Source organism: Salvelinus sp. IW2-2015, linkage group LG27 (assembly GCF_002910315.2).
Source record: "Salvelinus sp. IW2-2015 linkage group LG27, ASM291031v2, whole genome shotgun sequence".
Lineage (NCBI taxonomy): Eukaryota > Metazoa > Chordata > Actinopteri > Salmoniformes > Salmonidae > Salvelinus > Salvelinus sp. IW2-2015.
Genome location: NC_036867.1, coordinates 34,086,431 through 34,111,711, shown reverse-complemented (window position 1 = coordinate 34,111,711; position 25,281 = coordinate 34,086,431). Strand labels below are relative to the sequence as shown.

The window sequence follows — 25,281 nt, the reverse complement described above, 5'->3', positions numbered from 1 at the left end:
CTAGGTATCATATCCACTTAAATTTGTCACAGATTGTCATACACTCCGTCATAGTTGGGATGCCCAACGCCACTTCTGCATGAGCGTTGGAGAGGCTGGGATCTGGCATGCATTGGTTGCTAAAGATGTGAAAATGGCGGAGTTACAAATGCTTTTGGAAGAGGAGATTCCAGCTGGACGTAGTGCTTTATTAGATAGTTTTACCAATTTAGAAAGAGTTGCCGAGTATTGCGAAAGCAACTATGTTCAGGTAATGATACTTTTATAACATTATCAATTATATATTCTACGAGTATTATCTTTGACGGTGGGCGAAGTGATTGCTACGAGCTATGCCGATGAGGTGCAGCGACTCAACTGCAAGGGTGCTCCTGTTAGCGCGACCAAGCTAGGCTATAGATAGCTAGCTAACCTTAGTTAGCTATTTCATGCGGAACGTAGCTATGTTTTTCCTAATATGAAAACATTGGTTGTCGTTCTCCAACCGTCATACAGGTATCGTCATTTATCAAACGTTTATTTAGTTGTTAGTATTTTTACTAACTTGACTTCGTTAGCTATTTACCTCCAACCAAATAATGCTTGCTGGTTAGCTAACTGAGCTAGCACGAATTATCAGGGCACAGCTGGTTTCATGATTGACTGTGTCGTGATGGGGTACACAACAAGGTATTCAGCTAAGGTAAGGAATTGGATTTAAAATGTTGGTACACGTTCTGATACCAGAAGAGAACCAAGGGAGCCATAAGTAAACGAATTATGACTATAGCAAACGAGCTTACTAATTCCAACTAGCCACGGTTTCTAGTTAGCTGCGCTGCCAGTGCTGTCAAATTATCCAGTAGTAGGGGTTTGAAATTCCCAATTCGTGTCAACATTAGCTGGATGTCAACATTGGTCGTGAAGAAAACATATATAATGTGTGGCACTTGTAAGCGTTCTTCTCCTGCCAATACTTAGCGTTAGCTAGCTAATGTTATAGCCTTGTGTGCCAAAACAAGTCACTGCATATTGGATCGGACATCCTGTATCATCAATGCCGAACTTCTTGTGCTACTGACTGTAGAGTGGGAAAATCGGTGTTTCATAGACTACTTACTGGTGGTTCTGGCATTGGCAGAACAAGCTAAATTGTTCATAACGTTAGTCATGCCATGAAGTACGTATTTTCTAATATAAAGTGAGGTTCTGACACCGATTGTGAAACGTTTGTCAATAGTGCCACTGCCTTGGAACTAGAGGTCTTCACGGGTCCAAAAAGTTGGGCCTGTTCGGAAATGGATCTGGGACTTAACCACCATGACTCGATATGCATAAATTCATTTTTAAATATAGAAACCCGTTCTGGACGGACCCGAGGACAACTACACCCATTCCATATAGACCGGTCGAATCCAGGGCCGATCTGATCCGAGTGATGGAAGCAGCAGAAATTCATGTTTTTAAGCGACTTAATTAATTAACTGGAGCTGATAAAGCCGAGAGGTGGTGCTATAGCAGGCGGGGGAGGGGCCATACTTTGAGCAAGTGACTTGGGGAGGGAGGGAGAGATGAGACAGCAACCATCCAAACCGACTCGCCCTATAGTAGACTAATAGCTGCCATAGCTAGGTTATTTATCATCAAACTGGGAGAAGCTAGCTAACGTTAGCTAGCTAGGCTAACTGGCTGCAAATCAAATGTTATTTGCCACATGCCCCGAATACAACAGGTATAGAGACCTTACAGTGAAATGCTTACTTACAAGCCCTTAACAAACAATGCAGTTTTAAGAAAATACAAAAAAAAGAGTAAGAAGAATAGCTAACAATTAAAGAGCAGCAGTAAATAACGGGGCTATGTACAGGGGGTACCGGTACAGAGTCAATGTGTGGGGGGACCGGGGTCGAGATAATTGAGGTAATATGTACATGTAGAGTTATTGAAGTGACTATGCATAGATGGTAACGTTGCCATTTGATTAGCTGTTCAGGAGTCTTATGGCTTGGGGGTGGAAGCTGTTTAGAAGCCTCTTGGACTTGGTGCTCCGGTACTGCTTGCCGTGCGATAACAGAGAGAACAGTCTGTGACTAGGGTGGCTGGAGTCTTTGACAATTTTTAGGGCCTTCCTCTGACACCGCCTGGTATAGAGGTCCTGGATGACAGGAAGCTTGGCCCCAGTGATGTACTGGGCCGTACACACTACCCTCTGTAGAGCCTAGCAGTCGGAGGCCGAGCAGTTGCCATACCAGGCAGTGATGCAACCTGTCAGGATGGTGCGGCTCTAAAACCTTTTGAGGGTCTGAGGATCCATGCCAAATATTTTCAGTCTCCTGAAAGGGAATAGGTTTTGTCGTGCCCTCTTCACGACTGTCTTGGTGTGCTTGGACCATGTTTGTTTGTTGGTGATGTGGACGCCAAGGAACTTGAAGCTCTCAACCTGCTCCACTACGGCCCTGTTAATGAGAAGGGGGGCGTGCTTGGTCCTCCTTTTCCTGTAGTCCACAATCATCTCGTTTGTCTTGATCACGTTGAGGAAGAGGTTGTTGTCCTTGCACCACACGGTCAGGTCTCTTACCTCCTCCCTATAGGCTGTCTCATCGTTGTTGGTGATCAGGCCTACACCTGTTGTCATAAGCAAACTTAATGATGGTGTTGGAGTCATGCCTGGCCGTGCAGTGATGAGTGAACAGGGACTACAGGAGGGAACTGAGCACGCACCCCTACGGGGCCCCCGTTTTGAGGATCAGCGTGGCGGATGTGTTGTTACCTACCCTTTACCACCTGTGGGAGGCCTGTCAGGAAGTCCAGGATCCAGTTGCAGAGGGAGGTGTTTAGTCCCAGGGTCCTTAGCTTATTGAGCTTTGAGGGCACTATTGTGTTGAACGCTGATCTGTAGTCATTGAATAGCATTTTCACATAGGTCTTCCTTTTGTCCAGGTGTGAAAGGGCGATGTGGAGTGCAATAGAGATTGCATCATCTGTAGATCTGTTGGTGGGGTATGCAAATTGGAGTGGGTCTAGGGGTTTCTGGGATAATGGTGTTGATGTGAACCATGACCAGCCTTTGAAAGTATTTCATGGCTACAGACGTGAGTGTTACGGGTAGGTAGTCATTTATGCAGGTTACCTTAGTGTTCTTGGGCACAGGGACTATGGTGGTCTGCTTGAAACATGTTGGTATTACAGACTCAGACAGAGAGAGGTTGAAAATGTCAGTGAAGACACTTGCCAGTTGGTCAGCGCATGCTCAGAGTACACGTCCTGGTAATCCGTCTGGCCCAGCGGCCTTGTGAATGTTGTCCTGTTTAAAGGTCTTACTCACATCAGCTGCGGAGAGTGTGATGTCCGATACTGTTCCGGACGACTGTGTGATCATGCTCCCCGCAGCCGATGCAGTGCATGCACTTTCTCATCCTACAGCTACAAATAACTCCATTCAGAATATTAAGTAGCAGCCTGCCTGTTGGCTCTTTGTCGTTGTAACCTATCCTTCTCCTTTAACTTTTAATTCCGTCAAATCTAATTTTATTGGTCGCGTACACATACACTCCGTTGCCAGTTTATTAGGTACTCCCATCTAGTACTGGGTTGGACCCCCTTTGCATCCAGAACAGCTGGAGTGATTCGGGGAAATGTAAACGTTGCTCAGTTGGTATCAAGGGACCTAACATGTACCAGGAAAACATTCCCTACACCACTGCCACCAGCCTGTACCATTGACACCAGGCAGGATGGGCCCATGGACTCATGCTGCTTATGCCAAATCCTGACCGCCATCATTTGCTTGATAGTGGACCGCCTGTTAGCTTGCACGATTGTTGCCTCGAACTCTCATCAACCAGCTGTTTTTGCCCACAGGACTGCTGCTGACTATGTTTTTTGTTTGTCGTACCCTTCTCGGTAAACCCTAGACACTATTGTGCGTGAAAAGCCTAGTAGGACAGACATTTCTGAGATACTGGAACCGGCGCGCCTGGCACCGACAATCATACCACGCTCAGTTGCTTAGGTCACTTGTTTTGCCCATTCTAAAGTTCAATTGAACAGTAACTGAATGCCTCGATCCCTGTGCCTGCATTATATAGCAAGCCATGGCCACGTGACTCACTGTCTGTAGGAGCGAACCATTTTCGTGAACGAGGTGGTTTACCTATTAAACTGGCTGCTGTGTATTTTGCAGATGTTATCGCAGGGAAGCGAAATGCTTCTAGCTCCAACAGTGCAGTATACCTAACACAAAATGGTACATGTAAATCCCATAAATGTTAATTAAGAAATATCAGAACGAGTAATGTCAGACTCTGGTGTATATGTATATAAACAATATGTGTAATAGTGTGTATGGACAGTATATATGAATAGGAAAGGTATGTACAGCAGTAGTTATTAGGGATGCACGATATATCGGAATCGGACAATATTAGCTAAAAATGCCAACATTGGTATCGGCCCGATGTGTAGTTTAATGCCGATGTGAAAAAAGATGTCAAAGCTGAGGTGCATACCTATATAACGTAGGTCCATGGCATAATGACGACCAGGTAAAATGTTGCACTACATGTGCAACACAGCATTCCTAACCTAGCCCTCAATGTCTGCTGTGTGGATTGAGCAGTCAACAAGTCAATCAGTCATTTGAAAGAGTAAGAACATTTCAGCGAGACAACTCAAAGGTGAAATCCATTAACGCCAAGATAATGAAATTCATTGCCCTTGACAATCAACCGTTCTCTGTTGTGGGTGATGTTGGCTTTTGCGACTGGTTGAGCACCGGTACACTAACTTTACCAAGTGCGCTATTGTAAAGATGTTGCCCTACTGGAGTTAAACAGTAATAGCGTCACTGCTATTAGCTTCACGACATACTATGGAACGCCGTTTGGGTCTTTGCGTGTCAAAAAAAGATACACGGGTCTTTGCGTATCAAAAAAGATACACGTCAAATAACACTTTAATTCGCTTTTTAATTTGACAAGTCAAATAACACAGTTCTATTCTAGAATGTTGTGTGTTCTGAATTTGCATGTGCAAGCCAAGCGTCACAACTACTATCAATAGCACTGTCAAAGCTGTACAAAAAAAGTCTGCAAACAAGCAAAAACCGGTCACGAACAATGTGTTTACAATACCGCGCTGGTAATAAAGAATTTTGTTCGACCGCAACTTCTGGGGTGGGTAGCTAGCTAGCTTTAGCTTGGTACCTAGCTAGCACCAATACAACAAGCCTGAAAACAATGACAAGTAGAAACTGCAGTCATGTTCATTATTCTTAGCAATGATTTAGGAATCATTGTGAGTAAGTATTAGCTAAGTAGCCACTTGTTGTTTTCCTATTGAAATTGAACTTCAGTTCATGAAAATAAATAGCTAGCCAGCTACTTAATTCTCTTGCCCAAAGCTAACGTTATAAGCAGCCAGCTAGCTTCATCATGGCTAGTGAGGCTCGACCTGATCGGGTTATGCGTTGTGAAGCTAGCCACAATAAAGATTAGGCACAGTAGTGGAATTTGCGTTTTTTTCAAAATAAAAGTACCTATTTGAAAGTTATGCAGAAGGTTACAATTGGTGGAGTCATGCCATATTTAGACTAGATAATGTTAAACAAGGTTGGAATGTGAAGCAATGAAATGTGGTATCAGTCTACTCGGTGACACCCACAGAACACAACTGTGAAGAGCTTACGCAAATAACGTAACGCCCCTGGGGCGGCAGTGGTTAGTGGTTAGAGCATTGGGCTAGTAACCGAAAGGTTGCAAGTTCGAATCCTCCAGCTGACAAGGTACAAATCTGTCGTTCTGCCCCTGAACAAAGCAGTTGTTCCTAGGCCGTGATTGAAAATAAGAATTTGTTCTTAACTGACTTGCCTAGTTAAATAAAGGTAAAATAAATGTAAAAATATTAGCGTTGTAGCTCTTATTGCGGGACTGTGACTGAAATCACCTCCCCAGTCAGCCTATTGTTAGTATTGACATTTATTTTGCACTGTACAGCTTTATCTAAGGGTTGGGGACCAATGAAAGGGGGTAACAGTCTACTGTACCCCATATATTTTTTTCCCCCAACATCCTCAGTTATCAGACTCCAAAACATCCAAGCAGTATTGTTTTTCCTCATGAATAGTGTTCAATACACATAGCTTGACAATAAATGTGGCTCAATTCAGTTGTTTCAGAGTCCTGCAATAAGAGCTACGATGCTAATGTTCTCTGGGTGTCACTGAGTAGACTGATACTCAATGTCATTGAGCCACAATCCATAGGTAAGGCTGTACAGTGAAATAAGTATGCCCCCAATGCAATTCTAAAGTACAATACATCCAGTGTGATTGCAACAGATTCTTGTTAAATTAACAAATTGTCTTTTGTAGATTTTTTTATATAACATTCCAACCTCGTTTAACTTGATCTATTCAATTATGGCATAGTTCTACTATTTGTATGCATTTGCATCACTGTCAATGACATACTTTTTATTTTGAAGGCTAACCGCAAAGTCCCCTATTGTGGCTAGCTTCACATAGATGGGTCCGACCACCATTAATCAAATAAGAACCCGAATTTATAAGACAGTTATTTTAGATGATGACGCCTAGCTATATAGTTAGCTAGCTAACCATCGCTACTTAAACAGATTATGTTGTTTTGCTATGTTTTTGGGGAAGAACATTGTTTTGCATCCATGAGCAAGCTAGCTTTTTTTAATGAACAGCAGTTGTAGGTGCGCGAGACAACTTTACCAGCATCATAGCATACGTATCGATTAATCGTTGTGACATGAAATACGAGTGATAGTGTAATCCATGTGTAATAACTACGTAAAAAATGTATGAACGCGTTAAATTATGTGACGTGCAGTCATATTCAGGTGCTGGTTGGTCACCAAGTTATTTGACAAGTAAACAACTTCTCTGATAGAAAACGGCCTACGTGGCATCTATTACTCAGACACATTTATCTAATCCTACCCGCAGACAGTGAGACAGACCTTCCTGTCAGTGCAGCGGATCTGATTTTGTTTACTGAAGACCACACGTTGCGCATTTTTTATTTTTTTACTTGAGAAATACTACACCAAACACCTTAACTAGATGTTAAACTGCGTGACTAAAATGTGAATTCATTACATATTTCTTGACTATTTTGAAGAAGTAATGCTGGCTTTGTTCCTATGGTGTCTCATGGGGGCAAACATCAGTAACTGCCACATCGAACCACACCCCCAAGACTGAAATCTCGTTTTTTTCATAATGAGCAACAGAGAAACACATGCCAGAATCCATGCATTCAGTCTGTCTTTAACACACGTCCATGTAATTCAGGTCATATGGGGGAGGGTAGAGGATTGTCCTTTGAGAAAAGTAATGTCATTCAGCACATACTGTTAACAAGGGAAGTCTTGGTCAGAAAAGCAAGGAAAGCTTCATCTCCAGGAAACTGTTTCCCTCTGAAAACATATGGCCTTAGCTTGCCTAGTCATCCTTCAGCCCCTGCAAGATCCTATTTATATGATATCGATGCTCTCTTTTTTTTATGCTGCCTGGCTTTGTTGTTTTGTTATTGCCTCTCTACTCTCGTTTCTCTGTTACTGATGTCTATCTGTTTATCCTCTTTTGCACTCTCACTCCTCAGTCACCAGATAAGCACAGAGCGTTGGAGGAGACTAAGAACTACACCACCCAGTCCCTGGCCAGCGTAGCCTACCTGATCAACACCTTGGCCAACAATGTCCTGCAGATGCTTGACATTCAGGCCTCCCAGCTCCGCCGCATGGAGTCCTCCATCAACCACATCTCACAGGTACGGCTGCTGGGACGTGGAACACACTGTATATACACACACACACACAGATGCACACGTTGCAAAATACACACACATCCATATAGCGTATGAATACCTGATTAGAAACGATAAGCCTAGTTCAAAAATATGTTTTGTTCAAGTCTGTCAAGAAATAGACTTAACTGTATTTCTCCCCCTTGTGCGGCCCCAGACAGTGGACATCCACAAAGAGAAAGTGGCAAGGCGGGAGATTGGCATCCTGACCACCAATAAGAACACCTCTCGCACGCACAAGATCATTGCTCCGGCCAATCCAGAGAGGCCGGTGCGTTACATCCGCAAGCCAATCGACTACAGCCTGCTGGATGACATGGGCCACGGAGTCAAGGTAGGGAGCAGTGGGGCATTGACGGTTACGACTGGATTCCTGATGATAGTAGTACGTCTTGTTTTTGTACTGGAGTGAGTTATCATCAACCTTTTTGTAGCACTAAGATCATGGACAAACACTGATCTTAGCACGACAAACGTTTTGGAGGAAACRCCCCCCCTGTTTGGTACAAAGACAGTAGTAGGCCCTTGGGATAAGCACGAGGGCGTGGTGGTAACAGTGTGAGTCACTTTGTCTAGGACAGTGTGTGACTTGTTCGCTGCTTCCCTAACATCTGTGGACTGTAGGCCTATAACATTGCTACATATTTTTCTGTGCATTTTCTCACTATTAGTCACTAATCCTCCTTTCTCTTTCTCTCTCTTTGCATCACTTATTTGCCTTTTTAAAATGAACCTAGTGGTTGCTAAGGTTTAAGGTAAGGACTCTAAAAACAAAGTTGGTATGCGTGTAAGACCAGAGTGTGTTTTGTCTGATCCCAGGTTATGTTGTGTTGCTCTGTTGACTAGTACTTCCCTGTTGTTGTTTTTGTATCCTCTCTCACCGTGTCCTACAGGCCAGTGCTCAGAACATGAAGGCTGGAGCCGCAGGTCTCCCTCGCACCAACCCACCCACACAGAAGCCGCCCAGCCCACCCATGTCAGGGAAGGGAACCATTGGGTATGTAGACGTGGCAGGTACCACAACCCCTGTCCATGCTGCTCATGTCCTTGAGAAAAACATGCTTTCAGTCTCAGCCAACCACGATCAGACATCTAAAACATGTTTGTCAATGGACAAGGTCTGATCATGCAGGCACCAGGTGTCCCTTTGTGCTACAGATTGCTTTAGTGTCCCTCTGCTCCTCCTAAGCACCATATGGTGGGCTAGGGACCAGGCTACCCCCGCAACACCCAGCAGCGACCTTCAGTGACATTTAAGGGTCCGTAGCAGACCTCTCTGTGAAAAGGTCAAAGCTAGCCTGTGGCACATGATATGCTGTTTGATGATATAATGAATGTGCATACCTAATTTCTTCAGGTGTGTGGTCGTTCCAGTGAATTGATATCTTCAAATCTGTTTATTGATGTTATGGGCTACTGTTATTGTTGCTCTGTCCTGTTATGTGTCCCTGTCCAGTTTGTATCCCCCTCTACAGACCTGTCCATAACAGTAATGTATGTAATGGTTTATAACATTGTGTTTTATGTTTCTTCTAAAGTTTAAGTGCTGTTTGTGTGTGTGTGACTTTCAAACATGTCCCCCCCCTAAAACGAGACGCATGCCGGTAGTCCATGACACACTGCCCTAGTCCAGTCTCTGGTGTAGAGGAGGCATCTCTGTCTGTGGTGTTTTGGTTGCTTTTGTCCCCCGCCCCCGTATGTGTGATGTCATGTGACTCCTCCCCCCTAAACTCTAATTCAGGCTGTTCATGCTCTCCATGGCAACAGCGCTCAACGTTCCATCCCTTAAACAAGCACAGGGGGAGAAAAGACTTGGCTGCTCATCCATACTTTTGAGGCTTTTTATTCCACTGAAGCACATCAATAGACATCACTGTCCTCGGTTGATGTTGGGCTGTGTAAGAACTGAAGCAGCAGCAGCTGTYGATACGACTGATGCATTTAATGCCTTTTCCCACCTACACCCCATTTTMWGWMTMRYCWSMMMRTCTRTTTTATTTATTTTGGTTCCCATGTTTGTCCTCCTTTTCTTGTCCTCCTCCACCCCTCACTTGTGGATGTTAAACTCCTCTCATACCCCTCCCCTCGCAGGCGCCACTCCCCCTATAGGACACTCGAGCCGGTGCGTCCTCCCGTTGTCCCTAACGACTACGTCTCGAGCCCGACGCGCCATGGCAACATGGCGCCCCCACAGCAGAGCCCTGCACGCACTGCGTCTGTTAATCAGAGGAACCGCACGTACAGGTACCCCGCCCCGCATGCTCCCAGCACACCGCTAGCTAAAAACACGTCTAGAACACACTTCGAGCGGCCCTGGACTCACTGAACAGAACCGCTTAGATTCAACTGCCCTGTASTAAAGATCTGCTGCAATAGATTACAGACACTGTAGCTACATGCTACTAAACTACTTTTTTCCCCAGCCCTACCCACAGGACTTAATATAATATCACTAGAAAAACTGGTCTGAAACACTTTGAATAGGCACTACACCAAGCACACAGAACGAACGTACAGCTCAGATAGGCATGTATTCAAATATGTTTCTTGTTTCCAAGTAATGTATTTTTATCACCTGCGTAACAGCAGAGGAAATTCAGAGAAGCACGAGCAGCTCTGGGTGTCACTGAGGCTCCTACCAGGCAGTGAGAACAAGATCTTTAGGATGACAGAGTATCTGCCACCAGAGAATTGAAGCTTGGCCATTGMAATACAGCTGATCCCTTTTCTCCGTCAGTCCCTTCTCTATTTCCTTCTGAGCACATTATTACGTTTGAAACTGACGTTAAAACTAATAGTAGCAATGGTTGACCTTGGCTTAAATTAAACAGCCAGTCCTTTCTGCTCAACCTATCTATGCGTTGGTCCTTTCTTCCATCCATCCAGTTTCTCACTCATTCCCTGTCTCCAGTCTCCTTCCTCTTTTCTTCTCGCCTTGATTTTCTTCAGATGCCTCCAGCTTTGTCGCGTCTTTGTCACGTCATGTCTCACTAGTCAACCACCGCTAAATGTCATGTTGTAATTTGTGACGTTTTATTKATTTCTTTATTGCTGTACATGTCATCTCAAAGCAGAGCTGTTCATTTAAATCCATTCAGTGCTAGGTAGGTGTGGGGCAGGATTTTGGGCCAGGATTTTGGGCCAGGAGAGTCTCTGGTTTGGTAGGTTGTGCTTGCAGGTCCTCTGATACCAATAGGGCTCTAAGGGCCGGTTTCCTGCACCACAGATTAAACCTAGCGCTGGACAAAAAAATCACAGTACTTTTTATTCCAGTAGTAGGCTTAATCTGTATCTGGGGAACTGGCCCTACAAAGTATATAACCTCTAATCTAGACAGTAAATGACTTAATGCCAGCGGGTGTTGATTGGGTTTTGTGATGGGCTGTGTGACATCATTAGCAGTGGCAGCAGTGGAGGCAGCCACCCCAGCAGCAGCAGCCGCAGCAGCAGCAGAGAGAATAGCGGCAGCGGCTCCGTGGGCTTGCCTATCGCCGTGCCAACGCCTGCCCCGCCCCCCACAGCATTCCCAGGTAAGGTCTGGCCACATGCCCTGTCCACTGTCTAAGCTCCACCTACTAGCTCTCAAAAGAGCAATAATGTCTGTCAGACTGCTTTAAACTCTCCTTCCTTCCCCCTTGATAGTGTCTGAGCACCTGTCTTTATCTTCCTCTCCTGTCTTTACTTCTCCTTTCCTCTTTTTTCCCACTGCTTTCCTCGCTTTCCCACCTGCTGATGGTGCAGGTACCGCCCCTGCCCTTCCCAACCCTGCTAAGCCACCTCCCACTACCACCACTACTCCCGTCCCACCTGATGGCCTCCCTGTACTCTCTCTAGCTCCTAACCCCTCCCCCACCCCCCCTCCTGAGGGTCCACCTGTGCCCCCTCCCCCACCCCAGCTCCCCACTGCTGTCACTAGCACCGGCCCTGCTGCTTTCAGCACCCCTGCACAAGGTGAGTGTCCCACCACCACCACCCCTGCATCACGTCCATCTCTCCCATCATCCCAGGACCTGTATCTGTCTGTGTACCAGCGGGGATATTGTCACGTGGGCTGGTCGTTCTCCACCCATGCATCATCAGAGTTTCTCCATCACCCTCCCTCTCACTGTTTGATCTGTCACTCTGTCTTTTCCTTTTTCCTCTGGGCGTCTTTCTCATTCCCTTAGGGCAACTCTCTCCCATCGCRCCCAGTCACCACCTGCATGCCATCATCACACCTTGTGCATGAGTTAAATTGTRCTTGTGTTCTTACAGTAAGTGATGTTGAAAAGGGTCTTTGACTTGAAATATGCCATGATGATAAGACATCTGAATAACAAAAACGGCAAAGTGCTTACATCGATCCCTTGAATGAAGTGCATCATGTGATGGGAAACAGAAGTGATAAGTTCAGTGACATAGCTACACCATACCAAAATCTCTCTGGTTCCCCTTGCTGTCTGTACCCCAGGTGCCCCCCAGTTCTTCAGCATGAACCGACCGGTGCAACCACAGAACCCTCCTGCGGTGGGGGGGTCTCTGCCGTACCGCCGGCCCGCGTCATTGACGGGCCAGCCCAACTCCAACATGCCCCTGGTCCTAAACCAGCCTCAACCCAACGGAGGACCCCACTTCAACCAGGTCCCAGGTAACAGCCTGGAGCAGCAACACATCACTCCTACCAGAACGCAAATGGGATTTTGTGTTTAGAGATCTTTCTCATTTAGATTGAGTCTGCCTCTTTAAAGCTTTCTTTCATATATTACTGTCTGATTTGGTTCCTGGAGCGTTTGGGCTTCTGGTCCATCCTGTAACTCATTTGTAGAAACAAAATGTATACCGGCCCAAATGATTTCTGTTACTTGGCTTAGCGTTTTGGTTAAAAAAACAACATTTTAAATACAAGCTGACAAAAATGTTCAGTTCTTGTGAAAGAAAACTGTCATTTTGTGAGTTCCCAGAACCTCACTTGAGTATTGAATTCATACATAAAAACTCCCATTTGATTTCGGCAGACAGGCGAACCTATGAGTAGGCACAAAGCGCCTAGGTCTCGGCAGCTCGCTGTCTTTTTTTTGTGTGAAAGGATTCCCGCTCTTGATTTAGCCATTTTAATGCCTAGTCTGCCTACTGATCTAACTCGCTTCTATCATGTTCTAAATTCTAATTCCACCACATCTCTCTTTCTGCTTTCCTTCCTCTCCTTTCTTGCCTAATTACAATCTGCTCCTCTTTTTCTTCCCTCTTTATCCTCTCTCGCTCTCTCTCTGCTTCTCCTGTGGTGTGTGTGTGTATAGCAGGTCCTCTTGTTGCCCCCCCTCCCCCCTCCATGCAGATCACTCCCCAGCTCCCTCTGATGGGCTTTGTGGCTCGGGTACAGGAGACCAGTAAGTGGCTTTTAGCTCCTCCGTCTTGTTGCCTGGTCTTCGCAGCGGCTCCGTCGTGCATGTGTTTATGTTACTCATGACGTGAGTCTATTTTTGTCTTTACTTCAAAGCTGAACTATCCATCGACTTCGATTTACCTGTCTGAAATAAACTTCCCACCTGTGCGCATTGGAAATGTGTTCTCCTTTTCCCCCAGAATTCTCAGTTTGTCTTCATACACTTTCCGCATGGATACCAAAACAACCACTCCAGCCCTCCGCCACATGCATGGGAATGCCAGTGTCAATCCACATGTAACTAACCAACCAGTGGAATGTAGACAAGGTTCTTGACTGTGTGTTGTTGTCCCCCCCCTCCCAGTCTCAGACGTGCCCCCTCCCCCGCCTCCCGTAGAAGAAGCTGTGTTTGAGGAACCCACCCCACCCCCTCCACCTCCAGAGGACTATGAGGATGATGAGGAGGAGGAAGAGTCAGCTGTGGTGGAGTACAGTGATCCCTACGCAGAGGAGGACCCCCCGTGGGCCCCACGCACCTACATGGAGAAAGGTAGCGAGTGATTTTCTCTTCCACCCTGATCTAACCCCTGCCCTGTCCACTTCTCCTGTTCTTCCCTCTGTCTTTCGCCCTCTCATCTCCCCTGTCTTCTACCTATCTCCCCTAACCTGTCTTCTACCTATCTCCCCTAACCTCTTCGTTCCTCTAACATCTTCCTCTCTCATTGGTGCACAGTGGTGGCGATCTACGACTACGCGGCGGACAAGGAGGACGAGCTGTCCTTCAACGAGGGCGCCATCATCTACGTCATCAAGAAGAACGACGACGGCTGGTACGAAGGAACAATGAGTGGCACCACCGGCCTCTTCCCCGGGAACTACGTCGAGTCCATCATGCACTATGTCGACTGAGGAAGAGGTTATAGGAAGGTCAAAGACTTTGTTAGGCAGAGCATGATCACGTTGAGGAAGTCAACGAGGAAGAGACAAGCGTTCATGAAGAGTATACAACTATCCTCAACCGGTCTACCAGATGAAGTACATTGTACAACGGCCACTTGTAGATATTCCCTGTGTTTTTGAATGATATGAGACTGTATGGTGGTGGTTTTTGTATGTACTATTAGGGCTTCATTTTGTCTTTACTATTATTATAAGGAAGGCCACAAGGATTATTGTGATTTAAAAAAAAAAAAATCTCATTTCCTTTTGCCGTTTTGCGCTTATTTTAACATTTTTTATTTATTTGGACCATGTATTATATAGGGAGGGATGGTACGGCGGGCAGGGCTGCTGATTTAAGGATAGAAATAGGTGTCAGATGATCCCGATGAAGTTCTCTACTCTCAACCCAAGAGAAGACGCTAGATGAGAATGCTTTTTCCAATATTTTCTCTCCTGACATTCCCAGAGCCTTTCTAGACTCATATTTTATGTTATTTAAAACCAGGAGCTCCTATTGGTTAGTGGGATGAGGAGATGGACTGTTGCTCTTGAACTTTATACGATGTCAAGTTTGGCGACATAACAAAGCTGACAGTCCCTGACAAGACAAGCACATACTTTGTCTACATTTGACAAAACATAGACATTAGTGGTGGGGAAAAAACTATGAAACTGATGTTTTTAGCTCTTCTGAACACCCATTTTGAAACTCTCTTCAGTTTGGATTCAGTAGTTAATGAATTGGTTCTGGCCCCAGGCTAGCTAGGGCAGCTTAGAACACTAGGGCTTAGAGCATGCTCAGTCACTACTGCACTTGCCTCACGTCACAGGCCAGTTCTAGTATCAGGATAGATAGGTAGAGCAGTGTTTCTCAACCTTTGCTCCCTGAGATGGCTAGCTCTAATTGAAGACGTTGGCTTCAATGGCACAAAACAAGTTTGAGAAACACTGAGATAGCCGTCTGGCCTAAAGTAGAAAGGATAACTCAAATTGCAAAATTAGTGAGTCTTAAGTCACTGCCTCACTTTGTAATCAAGACAGAGAAGAGATTGACTTTGTCTGTCTTGGTAGAGGGACTGTCAGGAAGCCTCCTTTTAGGTAGACAAATACTCTGCCACTCATTTGCATCAACGATTTCGATATTTGATTCTTATTGTAGGGTGGCAGACTGCATGTTTTTGGGAAAAAAATGATTCATTAGTCTCCTTTTCTGCTATATTATTCCTGTCTTAATATTTTAGATATGGTGTGGTTATTGGTTTGGTTTTAAATATTCACCCATATTACCATCATTGACAGGTGGTTTCATGACGCATTTATAGGAGGTGATAAAGGAAGCTTGTGCCATATTGAAGTGTGTGAGTGCGCGTGTGTCTAAGGTATCACTTCCATTTGCAATAAAAATAGCCAGTGGGATGGGTTTGAAAATGTAGATCTTTGAGTTTGGAATTGAAAGCACATACATTTGTAGTAAGATAGTTAATTGTTACTGAAATAAAATGATAAAAAGCTGTATTACTGCCTCAGATGAGGACTAATTAAAATGAGCATAAAAGCCAGCCGTTGATTGTAGAAATTAACCAACAAACCGGCACCAAAACCTTTCAATGGGTTCATCATGCTGAAACTGATGCATTGAGTGTTTGAGGTAGAAATATTATTTCCAATGTGCTTGTCTGTCAGTCAAATCCTTTATTTTTTATTAAAAGTGGGTCTGTTCTTGCATGCCATTTATCTTAATACTGTAGTGGTGTCTGAAACCCAGTTGGCCCTTCAAGGCAGCCCCAGAACTGGACCCTAGGGGCACAGTCAGCAGAGCACAACTTTATTGAATATTCAGATATGTTATGTAGAATAAACATGCCTCTGACATGTAGCATAAGGACTCATGTCAGCTCTATTCAGGACAATTCTATCTGCAATGTTCCACAACGCTGTGCAACGCWAAATGCAACCCCAGGTACTACTAAACCAGCCTCATCCAAAGACTAAAGTGTAAGCTAAATCCATGTCAACGTCTGAAGATCAATAAAGTTATGGGATTTGACTACTCCAGGAGGAGCCATTCATTTAATGTGTAAATGGAGAATATAAGTGTAAGAACAAGTGTTCTATTCCCTCAGCCCAAGATCTCTCTGGATATCAAGTTAAGTAAAACAGTCCATGCCATTGTGTTGCACAGTAAAAAAGTTTAACTTTAGAAATAAATATCATATTTGTAAAACCATGAGAACAAAAACCAATAAAACAATTAAGATTTATTGTGGTATTAATCTTCCTTTTTACAGACTATATAAACAAGTTAGTTGCTCCATTTTCAGACAGACCTGGGGTATGAGATTCCTCTTGTTTCATCCCACTGTACTAGTGACAGCAGATACAAGAATCATTCATTTTCTATGCTAAAGTAAGCATATTCTCATTGAGTTGATATTTCATCAATCTAGGTATACCTTATAACAGTGTAATTAGCTGACTTAAGTGTCCGTTTAAACACTTTCTTTAACAATAAACCCCAGAGTAAAGAAAACAATTCCCACAAAATATTGAAAAACTGGACACATCTTATTTTTTTAAGAGAAGAGTTGCCCCCAAATGAAAATGGTACTTTACGCAAAGTGAAAAATGCATTAGTTTTATACAACAATATTGACTTGGAATCATCTTGACTTAAATTTGACAACTCTCAAAACTACCAGCAGTACAGAAGAGTAAAGGATCTATGAGGGGTGGTATAGGAGAGAGAGAAGGGTTAAAAATCTCACTGCAGACAGTGAGTGAAACTATACATGGGTTGTCTGAAGCAGCCAGTCCCCTTTCACTTTAAGACTCACAGATGAGTGTCTCGACCACAAACTTGTTCTCAAAGTGACGGATCGTCCTGCAGTTCAGGGCTTCACGCTTCTCCCTGCCTGCAAGGTACAGATGAAGGAATATGTATTAAAAATGGGTGTGTAGGCCTATATAAAACATCTGCTATAGCACCTGTTCATTGGCCAGAGTATAATGCTGTGTGTTCTCAGGTCCACCAAAGGGCCGAAGGAATTTCACAAAATGGTCAATACATGACTATTCGGGGTACATCTTAAAACGTGTGTGTGCCAGTACTGACCCAGTATGGTGTGTGTGTGTGAGCAGTACTAACCCAGTATGGTCTCTCTGCGTTCCAGCTTGTAGGTGTCTCTGCCCTTGCAGAGGCTGTAGATGAAGTATCCCAGCTGGTCAACGTTCTCCAGACGCTCAGTCACCATCATCTGCTCATGGACCAGGTAGGACTGGGGAAGGTAGGTACCAGCCTAGGGGGGGGGGGGGCAACTCACACTTAATTAAAATTATTTCCTCCAACATTTGATAGATTTAAAAAAAGAATATTGAAATACATATAAACAGCTCCAGTCGTATGTGTGTGTGTGTGTGTTACAGGTACCTTGATGTTGATGAGCAGCTCCAGCAAGTCCTTGGGAGGCATGACGATGGAGGTGTTGAGGGGGATGACGTAGCACTTGTTCAGGCTCAGGTCCAGGTAGGCTGTCAGCCTCTGAGGAGGAGGAAATGAATTAGATCCAACGCTACAAAAACACCCAGAGGTACTTTACATTCACACCTCAGACCTCAACACATGATTACATTCAACAACTTAAATTCAGCCCGTGTTTTATTAACCCAGTATTGAACACTTACCGGTTTCTAGAAATAGGAGTTTGGCGGCTAATACGCTGGAGGAATGACTTTCCTCTTTGAGCCGTAAATGCATGGTAGCAGCTAGATAGACAGAGCTCTTGTGATGTCACATATGCAGTATCTCTCAACAACAATTCAGACCACTGTGTGTGTGTGTGTAGGTAGGTTTCCATACAATTAACAGATTCATGTGAATTTTCTAAAATCCACATAAAAACATGCACATTCCCCCACCAGATATGCATTTAATCAAATTGACTTGTTGCTGATAAAAGGCTGTGCTTGATGACTTAATACCGTTTGCAGTTAAATTCCCATGTACCAAATAAAAACATACAAGTTAAATGGGTTTCCATCAGATTTTCAGTGTGCCCACTCTGGTATTGCCAAATGCGCTCAAGCCAACAGCTCACAGATACATATGGGAGTATGAGCCTACATGAGATTATGGACAAAAAAGCTAGATTATTTTTGAGTTGTCAAAATGGCAGCCAAGCATTGCTGATCATGTCGCCAGAATAAGACTCTGGATATTTATTGGAAAGGCGCACCGTGCTCATTACCTCTGCACGTTCACTTCACTCTGAAGTTCTTCAAACCGGATTTAATCTGTAGCCTAAAACTGCATGGTTCCCAAACAAGTCGCAGTGAGAGGTGCACATGTCATCGCGTGACTCCAAGTTTACTTCGATGTGATGGTTATTATATCAACATTTGCACATAAAAGCATTTCCACCGACATTTCTCACATAATTAATTTTACCAACACAAGAGAGCTCACCTTGTCTAGTGTATTTAGGGTTGTCGAGATTTGGAAAGTTGACCGACAAATGTTCAGTTTCGGCCTGTCGTGACTCTTTATCCGACATGCACTTCAGTCGCATAAAAAAGGTTGGATGGAAACCTGGTTTGTGTGTGTGTGTGTGTGTGTGTAGCAGTGTTCTCTTCTCACGCTTTTGAAGTCATGGACGATGTCGGCCGGGTCGCTGTCTGAGAACTCGGGCACGGGCACGTTGATTAGCTCCACGTCCTCCAGCACACGGATGCTCTCTTGGATGTGTCTCAGCGCAGAGGGCAAGGCCACCTCGTCCTTGTCCTGAACCATGTAGTCCTGCTCAAGGTAATCCACCCCGCACCAATACACCGTGCGCTCCTGAGGAAGTCAAGGTAAGACGACGACAGTGAGGACTTGTCTCTCACCCTGACCAACACTGTAGATAGTTAGCTAGCACACTGGGTTAGTTTCCCGGAAATATCTCCTGATTAGGGGCTGATTCAAAAGTCCAAGACTAGGCTTAATCTGTGTCTGGGAAACCAGCCCACAGCGTATGCAAATGTGTCCTCTAACCAAGGAAAGGAAGCTTTAACTATACTGAACAAAAATATAAAACACAATATGTAAAGTCTTGGTCCCATGTTTAATGAGCTGATATAAAAGATCCCAGAAATGTTACATATCCACAAAAAGCATATCTCTCTCATATTGTGTGCACAAATTTGTTTACATCCCTGTTAGCATTAATCCTTCGACAAGATAATCCATCCCCCTGACAGGTGTGGCATATACAGAAGCTGATTAAACAGCATTATCATTACGCAGGTGTTGGGGACAATAAAAGGCCACTCTAAAATGTACAGTTTTGTCACAACACAGTGCCACAGATGTCTCAAGTTGAGGGAGAGTACAATTGGCATGTTGACTGCAAGAATGTCCACCACAGCTATTGCCAGAGAATTGAATGTTCATTTCTATACCACAAGCTGCCTCCAACGTCGTTTAAGAGAATTTGGCAGTACGTCTAATTGGTATGACAACCACAGACCACGCGTAACCACACCAGCCCAGGACCTCCACATCTGGCTTCTTCACCTGAGGGATCGTCTGAGACCAGCCACCCCGACAGTTGATGAAACTGAAGAGTATTTCTGTGTTTAATAAACCCCTTTTGTGGGGGAAAACTCATTCTGATTGGCTGGCCCACCCATGGCTGCACCCCTGCCCAGTCATGTGAAATCCATAGATTAGGGCCTAATGAATATTTCAATTGACTGATATGAACTGTAACTCAGTAAAATCATTGAAATGGTTGCGTTTATATTTTTGTTCAGTATATAGTTGAGCCTATGGCATTATAGGGGTCTAACCAACAGTCCCTCACCAGTATGTAGGTCTTGTAAAGGTAGGCCCCTCCCACCACCACACCTGACAGCATGAGAGCCAGGCCCAGGCACCTGTACCAGCACCACACCTTGGACTGCCGACGCACCTGCATGCCATCCTCCAGGTCCTGAGAGTAAGAAGACAAATATAGTGCATGCACATTTGATTTGATCACTTAAAATACATTACACCAGGCAACAGATACAGTACATAGGCCTATATTAAAATTGCAGAGGATACAAACAAAAAAAGTCAAGACTTCTTGCTATTGTGGTCCTCTATAACATACAGAGTAGAGCCTATAGACAGCCTCTTGCAATACCAGCATGTCTGCCTGCTTGTTCCATTACATAATATTGGTTCATCAACCGTTCTCAATTAACAGTAGGCTATGTCAGTCCAGATGAATCATGGCTAGCATTAAGAAAACTGACCTCTATAAATCCTCTTTATTGTTCAAATAAAATCACTCCAACACAACATAGCCAAACGGTGTTTGATTCAAATAGTGTGACTATGCAGCACAATACAGCTGTGGTGTGTTCTGTTGATATAAGTTGGAGTATGGTAGTAGTGATAGAGAGATGCTTATGTAACGTACCATTCAAACACACAGCTAAACCTCCCTCCCTTTCTCTTGCTCACCAACCCTCCCTCGCTTCTCTGTGACCTTACACCTCCTTTCCATCATCTACTTCTTCAAGACATTCTTTCTAACCATTATTCAATTACTGCCTTATCTTTTAGCCCTCTCCATCACCTCTGTTGTTTTGCTCCCTCACTTTAATATTATGGAGCCCAGGGCCACATGTTGTAATTTGGCAGCAGGCCCTTTTCCTGAACTTGTTTATGCAGAGTTGGGGTGGGGTTCGTATTGAAACAAAAGAGTGGATGTCAACAGCTCTAGCTCTCCCTGGAGATCAGATGAGGAAAACAAAACAGATCTGAGAGATCCCCATGCTCGTAATTTAGTGGAGGAACATATTGTTTTTCCTCCCCATTAGTCCACTGTCGATACAGAGACGTGCTTGAGGTAAACCAAGGTCCATATTTTGCAACAGATACAGGGGCTATTGAATGATGGCCATGCTTGTCTCACTCTCGTCACTTCAGGTTAGCTTATTAACATGGCTACAGGTCAGGAATAAGGAGGTGGCTCATGGCTGGTCTCTGTGGACCATGCTGTCTGGTCATGTCACAGACCTTCACTAGTCTGACACCGTATCCAGGATATTAGCATTTAATCTCACCCGTCTGACTGTCCCAAACTGCTCTCCTACAGGTGAAACAGACATGATGGCCAGGTCTTTCTATGCAAGGGCATTTTCTCCCCAGGTCTGTCCCTGGCTGCTGCATTTCTCTGCTATTATTCCCCAACTCACTCAGATTCTCTATAGTAAATAAATTCTCTATAGACTTGTAATCTCATCTGCATTCTATTTCCAATGGAACCATGTAGCCACCCAAATACATTGCATTTGGAAAGTATTCAGACCACTTCCCCTTTTCCACATTTTGTTACTTTACAGCTGTATTCTAAAATGGATTAAATAGTTGTTTTCCCTCATCAATCTACACACAATATCCCACAATGACAAAGCACTGATTACAGCCTCGAGTCTTTTTGGTTATGATGCTACAAGCTTGGCACACATGTGGGAGTTTCTCCCATTCTTCTCTGCAGATCCTCTCAAGCCCTGTCAGGTTGGAAGGGGAATGTCGCTGCACAGCTATTTTTAGGTCTCTCTTGAGATGTTTGATCGGGTTCAAGCCGGGCTCTGGCTGGGCCACTCAAGGACATTCAGAGACTTGTTCCCGAAGCCACTCGTGCATTGTCTTGGCTGTGTGCTTAGGGTCATTGTCCTGTTGAAGGTCAACCTTCAAATCAAAAGTATTTGTCACATGCGCCAAATACAACAGGTATAGAGACCTTACAGTGAAATGCTTACTTACAAGTCGTTAACAAACAATGCAGTTTTAAGAAAGTCCCTAACAAATTGAGATAAGAATAACAAATAATTAAAGATCAGCAGTAAATAACAATAGCTGGGCTATATACAGGGGGTACCGGTACAGAGTCAATGTGTTAATGTGCACTGGTGTCGAGGTAATTAAAGTGGCTATGCATAGATAGAGCGTAGCAGCAGTGGAGGGGGGGGGGGCAACGACAATGCAAATGTTGGGTAGCCATTTAATTTACTGTTCCAGAGTCTTATGGCTTGGGGGTAGAAGCTGTTTAGAAGCTTCTTGGACATAGATTTGGTGTTCCGGTACCGCTTGATGTGTGGTAGCAGAGAGAACAGTCTATGACTAGGGTGGCTGGAGTCTGACAATGTTTAGGGCCTTCCTTCTACACCGCCTGGTATAGAGGTCCTGGATGGCAGGAAGCTTGGCCCCAGTGATGTACTGGGCTGTACACACTACCCTCTGTAGTGCCTTGCGGTCGGAGGCCGAGCAGTTGCCATACCAGGCAGTGATGCAACCCGTCAGGATGCTCTGTAAAACCTTTTGAGGATCTGGGGACCCATGCCAAATCTTTTCAGTCTCCTGAGGGGGAAATAGGTTTTGTCGTGCCCGCTTCATGACTGTCTGTGTGCTTGGACCATGTTACTCTGTTGGTGATGTGGACGTCAAGGAACTTGAAGCTCTCAACCTGCTCCACTACAGCCCCACCGATGAGAAGGGGGGCGTGCTTGATCCTCCTTTTCCTGTAGTCCAATTATCTCCTTTGTCTTGATCACGTTGAGGGAGAAGTTGTTGTCCTTGCACCACAGTGTCAGGTCTCATCGTTGTCGGTGATTAGGCCATTAGCAAACTTAATGATTTTGTGTCATTAGCAAACTTAATGATGGTGTTGGGAGTCATGCCTGGCAGTGCAGTCATGAGTGAACAGGGAGTACAGGAGGGGACTGAGCACGCACCCCTGAGGGGCCCACGTGTTGAGGATCAGCATGGCGGATGTGTTATTACTGCTGAACCTTCTCCCCAGTCTGAGGTCCTGAGCACTCTGGAGCAGGTATTCATCACGGATCTCTCTGTACTTTGCTCCGTTCATCTTTCCCTCAATCCTGACTAGTCTCCCAGTCCCTGCAGCTGAATAACATCCCCACAGCATGATGCTGCTACCACCATGCTTCACCGTAGGGATGATATTGGCCAGGTGATGAGCGGTGCCTAGTTTCCTACAGATGTGACACTTGGCATTCAGGCCAAAGAGTTCAATCTTGTTTCTCATGGTCAGAGTCCTTTAGGTGCCTTTTGGCCAACTCCAAGCGGGCTGTCATGTGCCTTTTACTGATGAGTGGCTTCCGTCTGGCCACTCTACCATAAAGGCCTGATTGGTGGAGGGGTGTAGAGATGAGAGAACCTTCCAGAAGGACAACCATCTCCACAGAGGAACTCTGGTGCTCTGTCAAACTGACCATTGGCTTCTTGGTCACCCCCTGATCAAGGCCCTTCTTCCTGGATTGCTCAGTTTGGCCAGGTAGCCAGCTCTAGGAAGAGTCTTGGTGGTTCAAAACTTCATCCATTTAAGAACGATGGAGGGTACTGCGGGGACCTTCAATGCTGCAGAAATGTTTTGGTACCCTTCCCCCGACCTGTGCTTCGACACAATCCTGTCTCGGAGCACTACAGACAATTCCTTTGACCTCATGGCTTGGTTTTTGCTCTGACATGCACTGTCAACTGTGGGACCTTATATGGTGTGTGCATTTCCAAATCATGTCCAATCATTTGAATTTACCACAAGTGGACTCCAATCAAGCTGTAGAAACATCTCAAAGATGATCAATGGAAGCAGGAAGCACCCGAGCTCAATGTCAAGTCGCATAGCAAAGAGTCTGAATACTTATGTAAATAAGGTATTTTTTTGTTGTTGTATTTTACCCCCTTTTTCTTCCCAATTTCATGATATCCAATTGCGATCTTGTCTCATCGCTTCAACTCCCCAACGGGCTCAGGAAAGGAGAAGGTTGAGTCATGTGTCCTCCGAAACATGACCCGCCAAACAGTGCTTCTTAACACCCGCCCTCTTAACCCAAAGGCAGCTACACCAATGTGTCGGAGTTAACACTGTTCACCTGACAACCGAGGCCAGCCTGCAGGTGCCTGGGCTGCTACAAGGAGTCGCTAGAGCACAATGAGTCAAGTAAAGCCCCCCCAGCCAAACCTTCCCCTAACGATGCTGGGCCAATTGTGCTCCATCCTACGGCACTCCAGGTCACGGCTGGTTTTGACAGCCTGGAATCGAAACCTGGGTCTGTAGTGACACCTCAAACACAGCGATACAGTGGCTTAGAACGCTGCGCCACTCAGGCCTCAATTTCTATGAACTTTCTAAAAACCCTTTTCGCTTTGTCATTATGGGGTATTGTGTGTACTTTGATGAGTATTTTTTTTAATCGATTTTTGAATAAGGCTGTAATGTAACAAAATGTGGAAACGTGAAGGGGTCTGAATACTTTTCGAATACACTGTACCTTTATTATGGGCAATACCCTGCGCCAACCTTAAACATGAATCCAGGCGCTTGGGGTGAGTTTGGACTCACAGGCTTCTTATTGCGGATACAGCATCTACTAACAGTTGATAGGTTAACAAAAACGTCTGTACACAGCATGCATTTTGTCAGGAGGAAAGACAACACACCGACCTTACGACATGAACACACTTAATTTGGTCAATTCAGACTGTCAAGACTGTCTATGGCGTCTACATAAACGCATTTACCTTTTACTCTTCATAACCAAAACAGGAAGAACTGTTCGAATGAATAGGAAAGACGACCTGAATGTTCTTCAGGTATTTCAAGCCTCCAGGCCTCTACTAAATCAACACCGAATCGAAAATCTAACACGGTCCTGCCCAGGCCAGGAACTGCGAACAACACTCAGTCTACCGAAAAGGATTTGTGTAGCAGCCATTTTCCGACATCGCCCGTGTTACGGGTTGAATTATCAAGAATCTAGACATGTTTCTAATCGACGTTACTTTGTTTCAGTTATGGTTCTACGTTGTTTGAACGGTTACAGTTGCGTCATCCACGTTTGTTGCAACAAATATTAACCACATTGGTTTAGTTCAACTCACCCTCTCCTCCGGAATAAGCGCTTCGACATTGCATGCTTTCTTCAAATCCCTTTGTCCAAAGGACGAGTTAAATGTTACTTTCACCATTTTTTAAATCTAAACGTTAGACCAAGCGACGAAATCACCTTCTGCAGAAATGTCTTCGTGCGGCCTCTGATTACAATGACGTTGCTAAAAAAAAACACAAAACATCCCGAACGGGTCACATGAGTGATTGCAGGCATTTGGCT

The 25,281-nt window shown here is 44.7% G+C and overlaps 2 protein-coding genes across 18 annotated transcripts; one reads left to right on the top strand and one right to left on the bottom strand.

Annotated features, from left to right (window-relative positions):
• Positions 1–52: 52 nt before the first annotated feature.
• Positions 53–16,379, top strand: LOC111953296 (abl interactor 2). 17 transcript variants are annotated; one of them, XM_070435501.1, is made up of 12 exons: positions 53–250; positions 7,611–7,778; positions 7,972–8,148; positions 8,552–8,569; positions 8,708–8,811; positions 9,906–10,058; positions 11,214–11,344; positions 11,556–11,765; positions 12,265–12,441; positions 13,094–13,180; positions 13,541–13,726; positions 13,910–16,379. In XM_070435501.1, the coding sequence occupies exons 1-12, from the start codon at positions 80–82 to the stop codon at positions 14,083–14,085; spliced, it is 1,758 nt and encodes a 585-aa protein (XP_070291602.1). In that variant the 5' UTR covers positions 53–79; the 3' UTR covers positions 14,086–16,379. The 17 variants fall into 17 exon arrangements, with proteins under 17 accessions (XP_070291602.1, XP_023828249.1, XP_070291603.1 ...); XM_023972481.2 differs by having other exon boundaries at positions 13,091–13,180; XM_070435502.1 differs by lacking the exon at positions 8,552–8,569 and having other exon boundaries at positions 13,091–13,180.
• Positions 16,362–25,281, bottom strand: LOC111953297 (integral membrane protein 2B). The gene is made up of 6 exons (XM_023972492.2): positions 25,052–25,281; positions 19,959–20,087; positions 18,752–18,952; positions 17,546–17,656; positions 17,264–17,414; positions 16,362–17,030 (listed from the first exon to the last, which is right to left on the bottom strand). The coding sequence occupies exons 1-6, from the start codon at positions 25,136–25,138 to the stop codon at positions 16,942–16,944; spliced, it is 768 nt and encodes a 255-aa protein (XP_023828260.1). The 5' UTR covers positions 25,139–25,281; the 3' UTR covers positions 16,362–16,941.

Bases quoted from the DNA above. Each gene is read 5' to 3' on its own strand.
- LOC111953297 (XM_023972492.2), bottom strand. From the start codon at position 25,138: ATGGTGAAAGTAACATTTAACTCGTCCTTTGGACAAAGGGATTTGAAG. The intron at 17,415-17,545 runs GTACCTGTAACA...CCCCCCCCCTAG, and splicing joins AGCTGCTCATCAACATCAAG to GCTGGTACCTACCTTCCCCA. The intron at 17,031-17,263 runs GTTAGTACTGCT...TGTACCTTGCAG, and splicing joins ACGCAGAGAGACCATACTGG to GCAGGGAGAAGCGTGAAGCC.
- LOC111953296 (XM_023972481.2), top strand. From the start codon at position 80: ATGAGCGTTGGAGAGGCTGGGATCTGGCATGCATTGGTTGCTAAAGAT. The intron at 12,442-13,090 runs GTAACAGCCTGG...GTGTGTGTATAG, and splicing joins CCACTTCAACCAGGTCCCAG to CAGGTCCTCTTGTTGCCCCC. The intron at 13,181-13,540 runs GTAAGTGGCTTT...CCCCCCTCCCAG, and splicing joins GGCTCGGGTACAGGAGACCA to TCTCAGACGTGCCCCCTCCC.